This window comes from Pungitius pungitius, chromosome 6, assembly GCF_949316345.1.
Source record: "Pungitius pungitius chromosome 6, fPunPun2.1, whole genome shotgun sequence".
Lineage (NCBI taxonomy): Eukaryota > Metazoa > Chordata > Actinopteri > Perciformes > Gasterosteidae > Pungitius > Pungitius pungitius.
Window position 1 is genome coordinate 10057535 of NC_084905.1, and position 19686 is coordinate 10077220.

General features: G+C 46.1%; 1 protein-coding gene across 3 annotated transcripts in view; it reads left to right on the forward strand.

The window, feature by feature from the left end:
- Positions 1–17663, forward strand: part of LOC119195796 (C-Jun-amino-terminal kinase-interacting protein 1-like) — a 40011-nt gene extending 22348 nt beyond the window's left edge. For 2 of the 3 annotated variants that reach the window (XM_037451058.2, XM_037451059.2), the window contains exons 3-12: positions 6780–7334; positions 8142–8714; positions 9160–9417; positions 13632–13707; positions 13788–13954; positions 14050–14153; positions 14902–15012; positions 15118–15188; positions 15293–15391; positions 16614–17663. In XM_037451058.2, coding sequence (XP_037306955.1) covers positions 6780–7334; positions 8142–8714; positions 9160–9417; positions 13632–13707; positions 13788–13954; positions 14050–14153; positions 14902–15012; positions 15118–15188; positions 15293–15391; positions 16614–16686 — 2087 coding nt within the window. In that variant the 3' untranslated portion in view covers positions 16687–17663. The remainder of the gene's footprint in view (positions 1–6779; positions 7335–8141; positions 8715–9159; positions 9418–13631; positions 13708–13787; positions 13955–14049; positions 14154–14901; positions 15013–15117; positions 15189–15292; positions 15392–16613) is intronic. The other variant, XM_037451060.2, reaches the window with a different exon arrangement.
- The last annotated feature ends 2023 nt before the right edge of the window (positions 17664–19686 follow it).

Sequence of the window (19686 nt, forward strand, 5' to 3'; positions counted from 1 at the left end):
GATGGTTTTGTGATCGACTTTTCTCTCTCTCGTCATCAGTCGCATTACAGAGGTCTGGTTCGAAGTAACAAGCTTGTTTGTATCACGGTTTGGGCTTTCTTCCTGTTTTACTTTGTAGTTTCATGTCTCTTGTTACTGGGGTTAGCTTCACTTCCTGCCTTGTCCTGTCTTCCCCGGTTATTGGCCGTTTCTCAATACCTAAGACGGCGAGAACGGACTCGCGTTCCCGCGAGAATAGACTCGGGAGACAGACTCGGCAGTCCTGACTCGCAGGTTCGGGAGAACGGAGAACGGAGAACGGTCATTTCCGCAGTTGGAACAGCAGCTGACTTGATGACGTCACCACGTCAGCTGGTCTTGCTAATACGTTTTTATTTTAGTTTTTGACTTAAACATTTTACTATTCAGTCAGAAAATTACATTACGTTACCTAAAAAAAGTAGTATTTATAAACTTCGACATAAAGTTGTGTTTATTTTCCTCTGTCGTTGTTGCCTGTTGCTGAGGTGAAATGCATTCTGGGATATATGTCTCTCACAAGAACAGACGAGCCTGCTCCGATGCATGCCCGGTAAAATGGGCGGGGCGAGCCACATTCGGGTATTATGACCGTTCTCGGCCAGATGCGGACTTGAGAATTGGAACAGTACTCGGGCTGCGACTGATGACGTTTCACGAGTCCACGAGAACAAAAGTCCACACAAGAACGCATATTGAGAAACGGCCATTGTCTGCAGTGCCCATGATTGTTTCCACCTGTGTCCAATCCCCTGCACCTCCCTTGTGTATTTAAGCCCTGTGTGTCTTGTGTCCCTTGTCATGTCATTGTGCATGGTACATGTCGTCACGTTTGTCACGTCTGTAGATGTCGCTCATTGGTTTTTGTGTTTTTGAGCTTTAGACTTTTGATTTATTAAAAATACATTTTGTGCTTCCAGCTTCTGCCTTTGCCTGCGACATGACAGTTTGAGGATCGGCTTCGAGATAGCCTGGCTTCAATCTTAAAGTTAATTTAAGCTGGCTAATAGCCAGCTTTTAATGAATATTTTTCATCATGGTTTTTGTCAACAACCTTTTTCCCATGACCAAGACAAAAACGGATCTTAAAAAATCAAAACTATGACTAAATCTATGCTAAATTTCGTTAACGAGATGAGACAAAAATAGGTGGTGAGGAAGTCTAAATACCTTTCGTTTTTTAAATTTGCATGCACCTAACATGGGCAATGTTCGGACCCCGTACGGCGGTTATTAAAGTGTCATGATGACGTCATCCTAGACCGCACTGTCCGCATTTCAAAATGAAATGCGCCTCTATTTAAGGTATTACGGTAAATGGGTCTGTGATCATCATTTTAAGTGTCTTTTTTCAATATTTAAACTCTCTTTAAATCAGAAGCTAAGTAACACTCTTCTGACACTTCATCCTGTTTCACGTTGACCTCCTCTATTACTATCTCACCATAATATTAGTACAATTAAAGTCCTACAATTTGTTTTGTGTCTTTTAGTCAAGGTATACTCTGAAGAGGTGTGTCTTTAGTGGCGAAACATGTAAAGTCTCCTGGTGTCATCTGAAAGCTCATTCCACCATTTACAAGCCAGGACAGCAAAGAGTCGTGATCTTGTCAATTGTGCCAATAGGGAGTGTTGCTCACACTTTAGCGGATTCCAACTTCGGATTTGACTCACAACTTTTCTGGGGGTTTTCCAGCGTTCCTGAGGGAAACTTTGGAGGGTACCACTTGTTAGATAGTTCGATTAGTCCATCACCACTATACTTAGATCTGACGACCAATTTGCACATCAGGACTGATACGGTCTTGGCTTCGGCCTGCCCAGGCATAGTTCACCATATTCCGGGGTCCTATTGCACGAGCTAATGCTGGGCCCGATCCCAACGGGCTGGGATCGCACCTCAGCCGGCACGCGTCAGCTTTCACTTTTATTGCACTACAGGGTTTTGTTGCACCATCTGACTCGCGCGCTAAACTCCATCGGCTGCAGTTAGTCAACGCCCTGGGGATGCAACGAGGTTGGGTCGCTCTGAGGACTGTCTGCCCCGGAGAACAGTTCCACCGGGGGCAGGGTTGGCCGAGAAGCGGTGGCGGTGCAGGGCCGCAGTGCCTTTTGACCTCTCAACGGTTTTACGCCCTGTTGAACTCTCTCTTCATAGTTCTTTTTAATTTTCCTTCATTGGCATGACTTTATTTTGGGGTTAAAACATATTTCATCCCATATTTGGGGAGCTTTTATCAACCATAAATTGTATGCCCCCACCCTCTAACTTGATTTTGGTTTGTTGCCTCAGGGCAACTTGTATATATAAAGTGAAATAAGTCAAAAAAGCAATGTAGGCATTTAGAAAATAGTTCATTTTGAGGACATTAACCACAAATGGATCCAAACATAAATACAAAAATATTAAACAAAGAAATGAAATTACCAACACTGTATGTACAAAATCTACATACAAAACATGTCAACTTAAAGGGCTTGTTTGTGTCACATTGTATGGCATATACATTCGACTGGCCTACAATAACCTGAAGAATGTCTTAAAATACTGAAGGGGGAGACATCATATCATTAGAAATGCCAGGGCGAGCACAGAAATGTATGGTGGGGTGTTCACCGGGGAGGATTTTCAACCTCTACTATGTCTTCATCCTCATCTTGATCCACAGACTCACTGTCGCTTTCATCAGACATGCGTTATCCTAAGAAAGTACAAATATGAATATCATATTCAAAATTAATGAATGAATGACACACATTGTTCTACTGACTGACCCCTGACCTCCTAACTGTCTGGCAAACATGTTGCTCACTGTCCTCGTTGTCACTGTCAGATGGATCAGCCCTAACAGCTTGATTTTTAAACCGTACGCCCATTAAATGTTCCTGTTTCCATTCCCATTCTATATCAGTAGTACAACTAAAACATTAACTATGGTCAATCACTTAACTGCACAGTGTTGCCTTGTGGCAACAAACCAAAACACCCAGTTTTTGTAAAGAAACAACAAATTAAGTATCAAATATACTTATTCACATACTTATGCAAACATTTTCTTTATTGAAGATATTTCATAAACCAGTCTAAAAGTTAACATTTTAGAAAACAAATTTACATCTTAGAAAACAAATTAACAAGACGCTAAACACTTTTACCAATCCCGAAACAAATTTACAAATGACAGATTCTTCACGGAAAGGGAATGTACCACAAGGAAGTGACGGAAGTGTTGAGCGCGGCGTTTTTGAATTGTCATTGGTCGTGGAGTTTATGGCGACAAGGACGTTCATGGTGATCGTCCGAACATGGACTGCGGCCGAGGGACGTTTTGCCCGCAAACAAATGAACAGCTTAATGCGGTTTTGCGTTACGTGTGGTCGGTGTTTGGAGTTTTTAAAGGATGCGGAGCAGACAGAAACACGAGACATACTGCATCATTGCGTTCAATATTTTAACGAGGGCCACTCGTATGCTGTAATCTTGGACATGATGTCAAGTCTACACGGTGTAAACATCAGCTTGAGAACTCTTAAAAGTAAACTGAACGAAGCCGGGTTGTACCGCAGAAAGGATTATTCCTCGCTAAACGCCGTTGTTACGTGCCTACTGGTTTTTGAACCTATTGGTTTGGCTACGCGTGCGTGCATGTGCCCCGACAGCGGCACATGTTGTCTGCCTCGGTAGATAAAACATAAAACAACATACATTTATTAAAAGATCGCCACAACCTGGATTCGAACCCAGTCAAGCAAAAGAGCAACACATTACAAGACGGCGGCAACTTTACCTTTGATTTTCTCAAAAAATACACAGTAATATTTTATGTAACTTTACATGGGGATAGTGAAGGTCATCATGACATAGGATCAAGTGTCAGAAGAGTGTTACCAGGCCGTAGTTTGGGATTTGGAAACATATTTTCTTATTTGGAGTCTTCACAGAGCCAGTACCTCAGAGGTCACCATATCTGACAAGTAGCAGCCGTCAGAATGTGTGACCCCACTATAACTGCTGAATTAATTAGTCAAATTTCAGTAGGTTAAAATTGAAATATGAAATGACAATAGTGTCCAGAGTGATGAGAAGAGATGAAATAACAACCCCAAACAATATTTTGAAGTTTAACTCAGCAGTTACAGTGGGGTCACACATTCTGACAACGTAGCCAATGTGCTGGTCCATTAAATATTTTGTTCTTTCTTTTCTTAACACTACAATATGATGCTTTCCTCCGTGGACGTAATGTATTAACGTTTACGCCGTTTGCGTAGGCGCTCTTCTTCGCCCTCCGTGGTCTAGCACGCACGAGCAGACGATGTGAAACAGCGCCCTCTGCGGTCACAGTTTCTGATGGGTCACAGATTTCGGTGTAACAGCGGCACAGAGCAGGTGGAAGAAAACCGGGAGGACAGACACAGGAGAAAAAACTGGTCATGCAACCGAAAAAAGAGGAGAGACAGAAAATACTGTTCAATAAAAAGTGAGGGTCCTGTTGAGAATGGCTGGTTGGCATGATCCAGCCCAAAAACAAATGCACCGATTGTAGGACGTTAAGAGGTCTCTTGTTGGGACAAGCAATTTCACAGTGGAAACAATAAAGGACCATGATGTTTCCGTTGGCCAAGTAAACAAAGACAACAAAGTGTTGCGTTTAGGTCGCTGGTTCTCATGAAGCTAAAGCCTTTCATGTAATGATTTTAATATGTCATTTATATTGGCTCACACAAACACAATTTGTTCCTGGTGTCACGGTTTGGTCTCTCTTCCTGTTTTAGTTTGAAGTTTCATGTTCCTTGTGGTCTTGGGTTAACTTCACTTCCTGCCTTGTCCTGTGATTGCCTGAGTGTTTCCACCTGTGTCCAATCACCTGCACCTCCCTTGTGTATTTAAGCCCCGTGTGCCTGTTGTCCCTTGTCGCGTCATTGTCTTACGTCACTCGTCGTTGGAGCACGTCTAGGTTTTGTTTGGTGAATAAAGAGCACCTTCTGTAAACGTTGAATCCTGCGTTTGAGTCCTGCCTTCTTCGACCTGCACCAGCCCGAACCTGTGACAGAATGACGCGACCACCGAAGGACTCAGCAGGGTTCAACGTTAAAGACCCGAAGTCCTCAGCGCACGCTGGGAGCAGATGATGGAGCTGGCCGCCCACATCCAGGCCACGTACGACACCATCGCCCCAGGACCCCTGTCTCCCCCCGAACCCGCCCCAGGACCCCCGTCTCCGCCCGAACCGGCCCCAGGACCCCCGTCCCCGCCCGAACCGGCCCCAGGACCCCCGTCCCCGCCCGAACCGGCCCCAAGACCCCCGAACCGGCCCCAAGACCCCCGTCTCCGCCCGAACCGGCCCCAAGACCCCCGTCTCCGCCCGAACCGGCCCCAAGACCCCCGTCTCCGCCCGAACCGGCCCCAGGACCCCCGTCTCCGCCCGAGGCGGCCCCAGGACCCCCGTCTCCACCGTCAGCGCCCGTTCCTGCCCTGAGAACCACGCCCCCGGTCCCGGCCCCGCGGCGCCCGACCATGACCCCTCCCTCCCACCCTCTTGGGACCGCCTGGAAGTCGGTCCTTGAAGGGGGGGTGGGGTCAGGGGTTGGGCCGGAGCCCCACGCCACGACGACGCCGGAGCCGCACAGCTCGGCGCCCCCCGCCTCGACGACGCCGGAGCCGCACAGCTCGGCGCCCCCCGCCTCAACGACGCCCGAGCCGCACAGCTCGGCGCCCCCCGCCACGACGATGCCGCCGCAGAGCACGACGCCCGGCCACCGCCCCGCCAGACCCCCCGAGACCCTGAGGCCCGGCCGCTGTTCCGGCCGCCCCCCCGAATGACCCGACATATGGCCGCCATCACCCGGAGTTCCCCGCGCGGTCCAGGATCGTCGGGTCCCCACCCTCCCTCCCCTTGTCTGATTTTCTCCGGTTCTGCTCCCCTTTAGGACCGTCTGGAATTCGGTCCTTGAGGGGGGGGTTCTGTCACGGTTTGGTCTCTCTTCCTGTTTTAGTTTGAAGTTTCATGTTCCTTGTGGTCTTGGGTTAACTTCACTTCCTGCCTTGTCCTGTGATTGCCTGAGTGTTTCCACCTGTGTCCAATCACCTGCACCTCCCTTGTGTATTTAAGCCCCGTGTGCCTGTTGTCCCTTGTCGCGTCATTGTCTTACGTCACTCGTCGTTGGAGCACGTCTAGGTTTTGTTTGGTGAATAAAGAGCACCTTCTGTAAACGTTGAATCCTGCGTTTGAGTCCTGCCTTCTTCGACCTGCACCAGCCCGAACCTGTGACACCTGGCCCCTCTGTCAAATTTATGAAGTCAAAATATTTCCCCCACCCTGCTATTGACCTATCCTAGGGGGGATATCTAATGGACAACTTAAGAAGTGTAAACTAGACTATTATGCAGTTGTAGACACAACACAGGGGGTCCCTGGGCCTGAGAAGGGAAGAAGAATTATTTAATAATATGGCCATTAAATGTGACTAAAACTAGACTAAAATGCAATTAGAATGGGCCCCTGGCCTCAGACCGCCTTGATTTTACTGTACCTGTCAAAGGTTTGGACCCACTTTTGACTGGTACTCTAGCAAACCATATATCCATGAGAATGAGAATGAGAGCAATACATACTCAAATATTTGAAATCAATTGTGGGCTTTTTTTCAGTTCACGTAATTCTTATCTGCCTACTGAATGCTACTTTGATAATCCTTCTGTGTAAAACTGATTGCGTTATTCTTAATCTGATGAAAAAAAATGTCTGTGTATCTTAAAGGGGATCTGACTCCCCCAGATGTCCAACCAAAAGCAGAGGACAAAGTTCAGCAAAAAATGCGCCGCCTGGCACCGAAACCACCCACCGCAAACGGAGTGAACAGCAAAGCAAACTCTCAGGCTGCTGCTGTAGAGACGCAAGCTCGACTGCGAGAAAGACTAGTGTCAGGGTCCACACACACACAGTCCTATATCACAGCAAGGAGTCAAAGGAAAGGAGGAAAAGGAACCCCAGCTATGAGAGAGAGGAGCCTTGGAGACACCAGAGGTCAGAATGGAGGGACAACAGGGAAGGAAGATAGAAGAGGTGGAAGGCTGTGTGAGCAGTCCAGGGAGAAGGAGAAAGAGAAAAATGGACATCAGAGGCCAAGAGAAACAAATGGACTAAAAATCTGGGGAGCTGATGGGAAAGGAAAAGTAGGTTCTAAAGGAGTTAACAAAGCAGGGGTACTGAAGCCCAATAACATACTGTCCAACCAAGAAGTATATCTTACAGCCATGGTGGTTCCACGCACGCCTCTAGCACCAAGAACCGAGGACAAGACCCATAATCAAGGTAAGGAACCCATCTTTAGCACAAGGTGGTAGGTACATATTATACTAAATAAAACTAGTACTAGTTTGTTATTTTCAATATCTGTATCATGCCACATCACTTTTTAAGAAAAGGTATATCTAACCTACACAGCACAATCCTTAGAGTTAATTTTCCGGTGTTAGGCAAAAGTGTTAAAGTGCAGAGTTGAAATCACACTTCAAAAAGATTCAACTCTTACAGAGTCAATTGTACGAAAGAGCTGGAGTCATTATCCAGTGTCAAGATCAGATTAATTTGCAACACTTAGTAGAGTTAAATTAACTCTTTGATAGGATTGAAATATAACTGTACAGTGTCACACCTCTTGGTATCAGGCTTAACTCCATGTAATATGGCGCAGGGAGTGGTGAGGGTGCGGCAAGAACAACAGGGGTTGTTGGTTCGAACCCTGGCTTACCCATGTTCCATGCCAAAGTGTCCCTGAGCAATACACCCAACCCTGACTTGATCCCTGGGCTAAAATGCAAACTCCATTTGTTAAAAAAAAGCATCACCTAAATGACGTTGTATTCAACACTGAGCAGATTTATTTTGACACTTATTCAGAGTTAAATTGTTAACACTTCGTTGAGTGTTGATTTAACACTGACAAAATTGGGCTTAGAGTTAGAAATTCATCTCACAGAGTCAATTTAACTCTCTGAAATTTGTTGTGTAGGTAATCGTATTCATGAATCATTTTGATTCCCATTCTGTTTGCAGGCAGTTCACAAGTTACTCCGTATATTAAACCACTATGTTGTATCTAACATATTGTGTTTTAAGGCCAAAACCATGAAAGGATCCAAGACAACCCCTCAATCCTCTCCCTGTCCAGCAGCGAGGGGAGGTTAAACAGAATGTCCCTCAGCTCAGATACAGAGGGACCTCCACCAGGGCCTGTACATCATCCTCAAGTCCACCGAAACGACCCAGACATCAGCGAAGAAGAGAGCGAGGGAGATCCAACTCCGTGCTTGAACATCAAGATTGGTCCAACCCCTTGCCTTACAAATAAGGAAAAAGCTGAGGTGGACTGTACCAAATCAGAGGTGGAGGCAAGGGCAGGAAAAGGTGACTATAACAATGAGGTGGCTGGCACCACTTCTGTCACTCAGGGAGATGGTGCGGCTGCTCAGATTGCACCAAAGAGGGAAGCTATGGCACAGTTAAACTATGACTCCATTAAATACACTCTGGTTGTCGATGAACACGCCCAGTTAGAGCTGGTCTGCCTCAAGGACTGCTTGCGCAGTTACAATGATGACAGTGATGCAGAGACGGTCTATCAGTCAGCCAATGAGGAGGAAGATCCAGAGTATGAGGAGGAAAGGAGGAAAAAGGAAGCAAGGAAGCAAGGTACAGATTTTTTTTAACATGGCTGACCTCTTTTCAGTCCCCAGCAGTTTATTAAAGTTCATGAAATGTAAGTGTCTATCACTTTGGAAGCATGACCGTCAGAAAAGTCACTTTACTCAAACAATACATTTATGTAGTTAATTACCATATAATGTACAATATTCCCAGGATTTGCTACAATGACTGAGAATGTAAAACAACCATCACTTTTTTTAAGGAATATTCAGTGGCATAGTACATTATAATAGAAAAAGCTTTATTGGTCAAGTTTGTTTGAATAAACAAGTAGGTCAAAAAAGCAAAATACTGTAGTTAAGGTTGTTCTTTATCTTTTTTTGTCAACTTCTCCAATAGCAAACAATCTACTTTAAAAGTAGAACCTTCACTATCCTTTTCCATGCTTTTTGCTTTTTGTTGCTAAGCTTTTCCTTGTTTTTGGCTCTAGACAGAAGGATAGAGGAGGAAAACAAAGGAAAAGTGGAGGATGAGACGAAGATGAAGAGGGAAGAGGATGTGAAGAGGAGGAGGGAGGAAGAGGTGAAGAGGAGGGAAGAAGTTGTGGGAAGGATCTGCAAGCAGTCCAAGGTAACATCAACTACAACTTCAGAGGAGGAAGATCCTGATGGAGGAAGACAAGGAGCTTCCAGAAGTAAGAAGTTCCACAACCTGTTTTCCAACAACAGCAGTCATTACTGCACCACAGGTTTGTATATTCTCTAAATATTTTGATTTAAATAAAAAATAATGAAAAAAATGATTAGGCTCCGTTGAGATAACGTCTCTCGGTTACGTATGTAACCTTCGTTCCCTGAAGGGAACGAGACGCTGCGTAAAGACGCTGTGGGAACGCCCCTGCGTGACCGCGTCATGAAGCACGTGTGAAATTCAACCAATGGCGAGCTGGTACGTCATAGCGGGGACGCCGGACCAGGGCGCTACAAAGGGACCCGAAGGGCAGGACCATTCATCTCTGAAAGGCCGAATCGATGCCACGGGCAGGCCGGGAGTATGGCAGAACACTTTATGCAGCGTCTCATTCCCTTCAGGGAACGAAGGTAACCGAGAGACGTTCCCTATCAGGGAACTCGAGCTGCGTAAAGACGCTGTGGGAACATTTATACCCACTCACCATATGAGCGGGTGACCGTGGTGTGAAGTTTTCAAAAACGCACACTCGACGAGAGCACCTGTGCTCAAGGCGAGGGTAAGATCCCCGACAGGAGGGCTTCTGCAGCCGCCATACCCCAAGTAGAATGGGCCCGGACAGCCAAGATGCGGGCTGACCGGCCGATTCATAAGCAAGTGTCATGGCAATAACCATTCACTTGCTGCGGCTCTGTTATACGCCTGGTCCGACGTCAGGAACGGAGGATCGGGTGCCACAAAGGAAGAGAGATGCCCCAAAGGCAGACGGGAAGACCTGTGGAAACATAGCAGGACCTCCAGTACTGAACCCCCCGGGCAGTTAACTGGGTCCGCAGTTGTTTCTACAGCAGGTGGCACCATCTACGGCATACGCCCTCCTAGTGGCGGGGCTCTGGAGTAGGAGTTTTGCTCTCTACGACCTCAGTCGAGAAACCGGACCTTAAAGGGCGGGCCCCCTTAAGGGCCACGCCCATAGCTTCCAAAGCTCCGGGCGGGGGTGAACTATGGACCCCGACGCCTGAGACAGCAGGTCCGACCTGATGGGGATCTCCACCGGGGGGCCTGCGAGAAGCGATATTAGGTCCGCAAACCATACTCGGGCCGGCCAGAACGGGGCTACTAACAGTATGCTGACTCCGTCCTGCCGGACCCTATCCAGAACCCCTGGGAGCAGAGCAACCGGGGGGAAAGCGTACAAGCGCATGCTTTTTGGCCATGCCTGTCCCAAAGCATCCAAGCCGAGAGGGGCGGGGTGCGTGAGGGAGAACCACAGAGGACAATGAGTTGTCTCTGCGGAGGCGAATAGGTCCACATCGGCGCGGCCGAAGTGACCCCAAAGGAACTCCACCATCTCCGGGTGGAGTCTCCAGTCCCCGGGCCTCGGCCCCTGCCTCGACAGGGTGTCTGCCCCCTTGGTTGAGGGAAGCGTCTGTCGTGAGGATGACCCGGCGACAGATCGCCCCTAAGACGGGCCCTTGGGCTAGAAACCCAGGGTGCCTCCATATGACCAAGGCCCTCAGGCAGCGCCGAGTGACCTTGATCAGGCGGTGCTGGTCCCCCCTTGGGGAGAATCCCTTGGTCTTGAGCCACCACTGTAGCGGTCTCAAGTGTAACAGGCCGCGGGGGATCACATTAGATGCCGCTGCCAGGAGACCTAACAGTCTCTGAAACTGTTTCACAGTGAGTGGCTGGCCTAGCCTAGCCTGCTGAATAGCAGAGAGGATCGAAACTACCCAAGCGGGAGACAGGTGTGCCCGCATCGTGGTCGAATCCCAAATTACGCCCAGGAAAGTGGTCCTACGTGCTGGGGACAGCACGCTTTTCCTGGTGTTGAGTCTCAGCCCGAGACGGTTGATATGGGCGAGCACAACATCACGGTGTTGGGCCGCCCGGCGCTCGGAGGGCGCTAAAATCAACCAGTCGTCCAAGTAGTTCAAAATACGGATGCCCTGGAGACGCAACGGCGCCAGAGCTGCATCCACGCATTTTGTGAACGTACGGGGCGAGAGGGCTAGGCCAAAAGGAAGGACCTTGTACTGGTAAGCTTTACCCCCAAAAGCGTACCTAAGGAACTTCCTGTGTCGGGGAAGGATGGGAATATGAAAATAAGCGTCCTGTAGATCCACCGTGACAAACCAGTCCTCGGACCTGATTTGTGCCGCGATCTGTTTGAGAGTGATCATTTTGAAGCTCAGCTTCGCAACAGCACGGTTCAAACGGCGGAGATCCAGAATCGGACGCAGACCCCCATCCTTCTTTGGAACGATGAAGTACCGGCTATAGTAGCCTGACTCTCTGTCTGGGGGGAGGACGCGCTCTACGGTGTCAGGGCCTATTGGACGAAGTCATCTCCGCGGCGGCGGTCCTCAGACCAGACCGGCTGCGAGAGAACCTCGCCCGAGCGTGCCGTGCTGCGGCCCGACGCTCTCCTGCTGCACGAGGTGGTGAGAGCTCGTCGATGGCCCTCGAGCGGCCCCGCGGACGTGGCGTCGTCGGGGAACGAAAGAGTCGAGCGCCTCCGCCTGCCACCTCTCGGCGCGGAGTTTATCCGCCACAGCCCCAATGGCACCTCCGAAGAGGGTAGTGGGGGAGAGAGGGGCATCCAGGAGAAAGGACTTGTCCTTCTCCTGCAGTGCGGAGTGGCTCAGCCAAAGGTGCCGCTCCGTAGCCACCATGGCTGCCATGGGGCGGCCGACGGACTTCGCCGTCTCTTTGGTGGCTCGTAACGCGAGGTCAGCCGTGTGCCTCAGCTCACTTACTGCCTCGAGCGTTAGCTCCGTCCCCTCAGCCACGTCGGCCAGCAGCTCTGCCTGATACCCTTGGATAAGCGGCATCGTGTGCAGGCAGCACGCCGCTTGCCCCGCCGCAGAGTAAGCCCTGCCCACCAGAACCGAGGTAGTCCTCGAAGGCTTGGTGGGCAATACCGGTGTCCTCAACGACACGACCGCGGGGGAAACATGGCTCGCCAGGGCCCCCTCCGCGGCCGGCATCCTTCCGTAGCCATGTCGCCTAGCCTCAGCTAACGACGAGTACAATGCCGTACGCGGGTTGTACACGCGAGCAGACACTGGCCTACTCCAGGACGCCGACACCTCAGTGTGGACGTCTGGGAAGAACGGCAGGCACTGGCGTGAAGGCACTCTGCGGGAAGGTAAAAACCGCTCCTGCAGTCTACCGGGGGCAGACGGCTGCCGCTCACTGGCCGGCCAGCTGATGTGTAATGTGTCAGCTGCTCGGGTGAGGACCTCCAGCAATTCTTTTGCGGCAGCGCGGGAATGAGTCGCCTCGGCGTCAGCCTCCGCTGCCTCTACGCTCTCCACGTCCAGCTCCTCGGAGCCGGAAAAACGTGAGAGCGGCGTCTCGTCCGGGGTGGAGGCAGCCGCGGAGCGTGCCTCCGCCTCCGGAAACGAGCGCCTGGATCCCACGGTGAAGGGCCAGGAAAAGGCATCAGCTGTCCCGGAATCCTCCGTGCGATCCATTTGTGATCCCCAGGAAGGCAACCGGGGCTCCGCCTCGGCATGAGCCGCTCCAAGTGGGGCAATGTGATGGGTTTATGTAATAGTTAAATTAACTTTACTCATCACATCAATGTATTTTTGCTAATTTATTATATTTGATCTTCTATTGTAACTCTCAAAAACCTGACTCTAAAGTTTTAGGCAGTTCATCAGGTGAATGAATTGCCTTTTTTTCCTGCTCCCCTCCGACAAGCTTTTTGCTGTTATACTTTTCACAAATTCAAACCATATTGAATTGCATTTATTGGTCACATACACATGTGTGCAATAAAATAATCCTTCCTGAGAGTTAGTCCCAGGAAGCAATAGCAAAATTGTTAAAGAAATATTTTAAATAAAATGCAATGTTTTAGATTAGAACCACAAAACAGAAAAAACAATACCAGTCCATATAGCGTATATTGATACTATGTGTAGGCATTTCCCAAGTGTGTGTAGATGTGTGTTAAAAAAATAATTGTTGGAATGTGAACATAGTTGGATTAATTTGAGACCAGTGTTTGTGAATTATGATGTATTGTTATTTGTGCCTTTGAGTTGTGTGAATTGATTGTTAAATCACACTGTCCCATTATCACACTGCCCAATATATTTTTTCATTTCACCACTAGCAATAGTCAGTATCAATGATATCCATTTGTGCATAGGAGTGGTGGCCATTTAAACTTTAGAATTCGGTCTCAAAATTGGATCACTTGAGTATTTTTCATTAAAAGATGATATCATATGAGTGACACAATGCTTTATTATTCAGGTGCTGGGTCATTTGGTGTGTTCTCCTGTGTTTTGGATGGAGTGGAGAGAGAACAGAGCCACAGAGCTGTCTACAGGTCAAAACATATGAACATACATAAACTCATAGGGACATGTCCAAATAATCCCATAAAACCAAAATCTGTACATTTTTTAGGTTTGTCCCCCGTCATGCAGACGAGCTGTGTCTAGAAACAGATGACCCAGTGTTAATGCTGAACCAGTCGGAGGACCTTTGGTCTCAAGGTTACAACATGAGGACCGGAGCTACTGGCATCTTCCCTGCCTTCTATGCTGTCAGGGTGGCTAAAGATGCTACCCAAGGTACATTGCAAAAAACTGCAATGAAAAAGATAAAATAGCACCACCATAAACATCATCTCATGATTAAAGCTTCTTTTTTTCTTTTGCTCTTGCAGTCCAGAAAGATGGGTGGACAGACCAGTTCCTGGGGCAATTCCTGGGTTCAGTTCAGGTCCCAATCCACAAAGGCAATGACATGCTTTGTGCTGCAATGCAGAAGGTACAGACACTGCTCAACAGGACCTAACCATTCTTTCTGACATTGTCAAGAATGCAAAACCTGTAAAGTAAGCGTTGCATTGCAAAGAAAATATTTTGGAAAAGTGAATGCTAAATCTTAACATTACTTGTTGTTGTTTACCATAACTAGATATAATATAAAAATAGTAGTAATAAGTGATTTCTATATATCGAACAAAATCAGGCTGTGACAAGAGATAAGAGACCACCCCTGTATCTGGAGGTCAAGTTGGACATATGGTTAAACAGCACACGTCTGTATAGTAGACTGATGTTCTTGTCCACGGAACCGGAAGTCACTATACTGATTTATTTGTCATGTATCTTCTGTGGTTATTCCAATTTAAACGTGGAGTTGTCACGTAACATCCGTATTTGTTATTTTAAAACCTAACTGAGATACGTTTGACCACACATAAAATGAAGCCTACGTTTGTCCAATGAATCAAATCATCTCTGCCTCTCCCTATTGCGAGGGGGTGTAGGCTGGATCTCAAAGCCAAGCCCAAGAAAGCCAAAACGATCCACTTAACCTTTAAGTGACTCAAATTTAGTGTGTTGCTGCAATGCTGAACGCTTTTCCTGTTGCAGGGTTCAAATACTTATTAAAAACATTACAGGACACTTAAAGCTTCCAGCTTAACCCGTAAGGAGACAAAATTCCTTTCCCCTTTTCTCCTAATGTATGTATTTTTATTATCTGATTTACTGACTATTTGTGTTTACAGGTGGCGTCTAACAGGCGGTCAGGAGGTCAGACTCCTTTGGCTTGTGTGCTGGAGGTTAGTGTAAAGGGTGTGAAGATCAGTGTCCAAGACCAGTGTCACTCTGTACATAGGGTAAGTGCAGCTCATGTATTTTTTAAGACAATTTTAATAAACATCCCAGATAGAACATTTAGGACTTAAAACATTTATGTCTTGCTCTGTGTGTCCGTCTATCAGGGCGACCAGTGTTTCCATTTCTTCCAGTTGAAGAACATCTCATTCTGTGGCTGTCATCCAAAACACAGCAAGTGAGTCGGACCACTTGATCTCATCGCTTGCTACATTCGATTAACCGGTTTGACTCTACTAATATTTGTACATTTTCTGAGCAATGCTGATCGTTCCACTGCAGGTATTTTGGTATCATCACCAAACATCCTGACCAACAGCGTTTTGCCTGTCATGTGATGATGTCAGAGACAACATCACATCCTTTGGCTGAGTCTGTGGGGTAGGACCTATTGTGTGCTGTGATCATTTCTATTCTGTTGTGTACATCATTTCTGACTTTTACGATTGGAGTATTCTGAAAGGTACATTTAGTACTTGACCCTCATTTGAGTATCTCCAGTTTATGCTACTTTATACTTCTACACTGTTATACCCCTATATTATTAGTAATGTTTAATAATTATATTCATTTAAAAGCAAAATTGTTTTATTACTTTAAGATCGTATGTACAAAATATGTGATCAGATTAATAGAAGGCAAGATATTGTATATTTTACTTAAAGTTACTGTAAGGAACTATTAATGTCCTATGCAACAGATGGTTCCCGCTGAAGCACATTAAGAGCATAGGTTAAGGCAACAACCATAAATCCTAAACTCAGTGTTGAACAGCAGCCTCTGTAAACAGCAATCAGGAATCGTTTATTGCCATAATATGCCAGACATACATGGAATTTGACTTGGTGGTTGGTGCGTGACAGCAGACAGTACAATACTGAACAACAGAAAACGTAGTGCGGGAATAAGATAAAAAATATGATAAAATATATGCTATGAGTTAGTAAGCTAAAGCTATGGGTTAGTAAGTTAAGAAATGAAGATGAAAATAAAAAAATAAACAAAGTGCACCAGCTAACAGAAAGTGACAAGAGAAAGTACCAAAGTTTATGTACACAGAGTGGGGGGCATGGGGGGACACGGGCTCTGTTGATGAGCCTGACTGCCAACGGGAAGAAACTGTTAGTGTGACGGGAGGTCTTAGTCCTGATGGACCTCAGCCTTCTGCCGAATGGAAGGGGCAAAAATAGTTTATGTCCATGGTTGACAGTGATGTGTTTGGGACTACTTCACATGCCACGAAATGAGTGAGTGGAGCAAAGTGTCCCACACCATGCTTCTGGAGGTCCAGGCCTGGGCCCGGTTAGGGGTTCCAAAGGAAATCTAGTGCTCATAAACACTACTACGTTCTTCTATTGGGACCTGCTGAATCAACACAAAATGGAAGTTCCTTGTGACTTTAAGTAAAGGATCTACAGAATTTTAAAGAAAATAATAGTTATATACTTATGCTATTTATTTTAATAATATATCTATAATGTCAGTCAGGCTAGAAATTGTAAAAAACCTTACTTTGTATCCAGTCAGAGTGTGAGAATATACGACGCAAGAGCTGTATGTTATTGTCTATTCTCTCTGTATTCTCTTCTCTGGTATCCCACAGGAGGGCATTCCAGCAGTATTACAAGGAGAACATTGGCTTCTCCTATCCTACTGAAGACATCTTTATTGAGTAGCACCTCTCCCCATCCACATTATGCATTGAATACTCACCATATGCATATCAGCCGGGTCTTACACAGCGAACTGGATTACTTGTTTGTCTTTGCACCCAGGACTTCTCTTCTTACCCAGTACCCAGTGATACAACAAACTTGTCCTTACTTTAGCCATGTCACAGTACAAATGCTTCTATGGATGGACTGGATCACGTGACACATTTCATACACTGAGATCCAATGCGACATAAACCCTAACTAAATCCAAATACAAAGATGTAATTTTTAAATGTTTTTTAGATGAAAAACCATATAAACAGCCTTCAGGATTTTATGTAACGACAGAATCTTTATGTCGTCATTTCTTTAGCTTGCCACCATAGGTGAAAAGTATTTAAATTAATAACTTTATTTATCTATATTTTTTGTTGTTTTGATATGTATCGATAAACAAGCTAGCAAACAAGTTAGCATCCAAGTGAACATTATAATCCTTACCTGATTATTCAATTAAATGAAAAAAAGACAAATCAATTAAAAATAGTTTTTCGACAACAATGTCTAAATCTTTGTTACGTCTTTGTACGATGGATGCACTTGGTTCAAATGATCTCTATCTGTAACTTGAGTTCTAGTTAGTGTACAAACATTTGACAAACATTGTCATAGTTTGGACTCATATTGACGGTCACATGGGATTAAACTTGGAAATTTGGATAACAATGTAGGACCATCATTTAGATTTTAAGGAAAACATGTGATGTCACGTTTTCCAATTAAGATATATAATAATTTGGATAGATTAAAAAGTAACAAAACCTTTAAAAAAGTTGTCTTTTAGGTATTCCACATACATACGGTTTCAGCTGTGTAAATAACTAAGTTGGAGAAGAGCAGGTCCCTTAGCATTCATGCTTTTGATCAAAATGAATTTCTAATGATGCGTATTTATAGATCAGCAACGTTCCCTTGGGTGAAAAAACTTGAATTCCAGTCACTGATATTTGCAGCTTTAACGCTTAAAGCAGTTTCAAGGTTTTGAAAGAGCACACACTTTAGACCTTATCTTCAACAAAATAGGAAAATATGCTAAATTGTATGTGCATAAATTAGCTTCATACAAGAATTTAAAGGAATATGAAAAACCGTAATGGACATGCTCGTTTCTCTGAACCAATGAGGACAGACTAAGGTTTTCAAAAATGTATTACCAATGATTCTGTAACTTATAACCCTGTGACTTGACAATCTACTATTGAAGACCTTTTTATATGCTGTTATGGTGCCTAATTTCTCTGCTGGCTGCTTAATCTTCCTTTTCCGTCAAATATGCTTTCAACTAACCCTTCATGGTTACTCTGGTGAGTAATTCAATGTTCCTCCACTCTTTGTGATAACAAAGCCCAAACTATGCTGTGCAATTTAGTAAATGTGAAAAAGAACTGCCTGGTGAGAAAGTGGCGCCCTGTGCAGTCGTGCCCATGTCTGTCCACATAGCCTTCAGCTCACACTTATTCAGATTGTCCTCAAGACAGCATGGAAACATGTATTGCTCACTAGACATTTTTACTTGAATATATAAAGAGGAAATAATGCACTTGATTTCTGACTTAGTTATCTAAGCAACAAGACTTTATTTCCATGCAGTTCCTTCTAGATTTTTTACATTACGTTACATTACATGTCATTTAGCTGACGCTTTTATCCAAAGCGACGTACAATAAGTGCATTTCCACATAGAGATACAAACTCAGAAGAACAAGTAACAAGAAAGTACATTTTTCATCAAATAAGCAGTTTCAAAACATGTTATAGAAAAGTGCCATTATAAGTACACTTTAAGTGCTACCATTTGTTAGTGCTACGGTTTGCTAGTGTTTTAGTCAAGGTAGAGTCCAAAAAGGTGTGTCTTGAGTTTTCGACGGAAGATGTAGAGGCTCTCTGCAGTCCTGATGTCATCGGAGAGCTCATTCCACCATCTGGGAGCCAGGACAGCAAAGAGTCGCGATCTCGCCGAGTGCTTTTCTCTCAGTGAGGGAGGAACAAGCAGCTTGGCAGATGCAGATCGGAGTGTGCGGGTTGGGATGTAGGGTTTCACTATGTCCTGGATGTAGACTGGTCCCGATCCATTCACAGCATGGTACGTCAGTACCAATGTTTTGAACTGGATGCGGGCAGCCACTGGTAACCAATGAAGAGAACGGAGAAGTGGTGTGGTGTGGGAATATGCCAGACCTGCCAGGAGAGAGTTACAGTAGTCAAAGCGGGAGATGACAAGAGCCTGAATCAGTACCTGTGCCGCCTTCTGAGTGAGAAGGGGTCGTATTCTCCTGATGTTGTAGAGCGTGTATCTACAGGATTGTGTCGTCGCTGCGATGTTGGCAGTCAGGGAGAGTTGGGAGTCAAGTGTCACGCCGAGGTTCCTGGCATTCTGAGTGGGCGTTAACACGGAGTCGCCGAAGTTAACAGTCAGGTCCTGAGTGGGCGAGTTTTTTCCAGGGAAGAAAAGTAGTTCGGTCTTGTCGGGGTTGATCTTCAGGTGATGAGCGGACATCCACTGGGAGATGTCAGTCAGACTTGCAGAGATCCGTGCCGCCACCTGAGTGTCCGAGTCGGGGAAGGAGAGAATTAGTTGGGTGTCGTCGGCATAGCTGTGAAAAGGAAAAACCGTGCGAGCGAATGACGGAGCCAAGGGAGTTGGTGTAAATTGAGAAGAGGAGGGGACCCAGGACGGAGCCCTGAGGAACTCCAGTAGTAAGGGCCCGCTTCGAAGCCTGACTGGTGGGGGTCAAGGAGGTTGTTACTATGGAGGTAGGAGGAGAGTTGGTTGAAGATGGCTCGTTCAATTGTTTTGGACAGGAAGGGAAGAAGGGATACCGGTCTGTAGTTGTTTTCTTCAGAAGGGTTGAGGGTGGGTTTCTTCAGGAGGGGGTTAACTCTTGCCTCCTTCAAAGTGTTGGGGAAACAGCCAGATAACAGAGCATTGTTAATGAGACAAGTGAGAAAGGGAAGAAGATC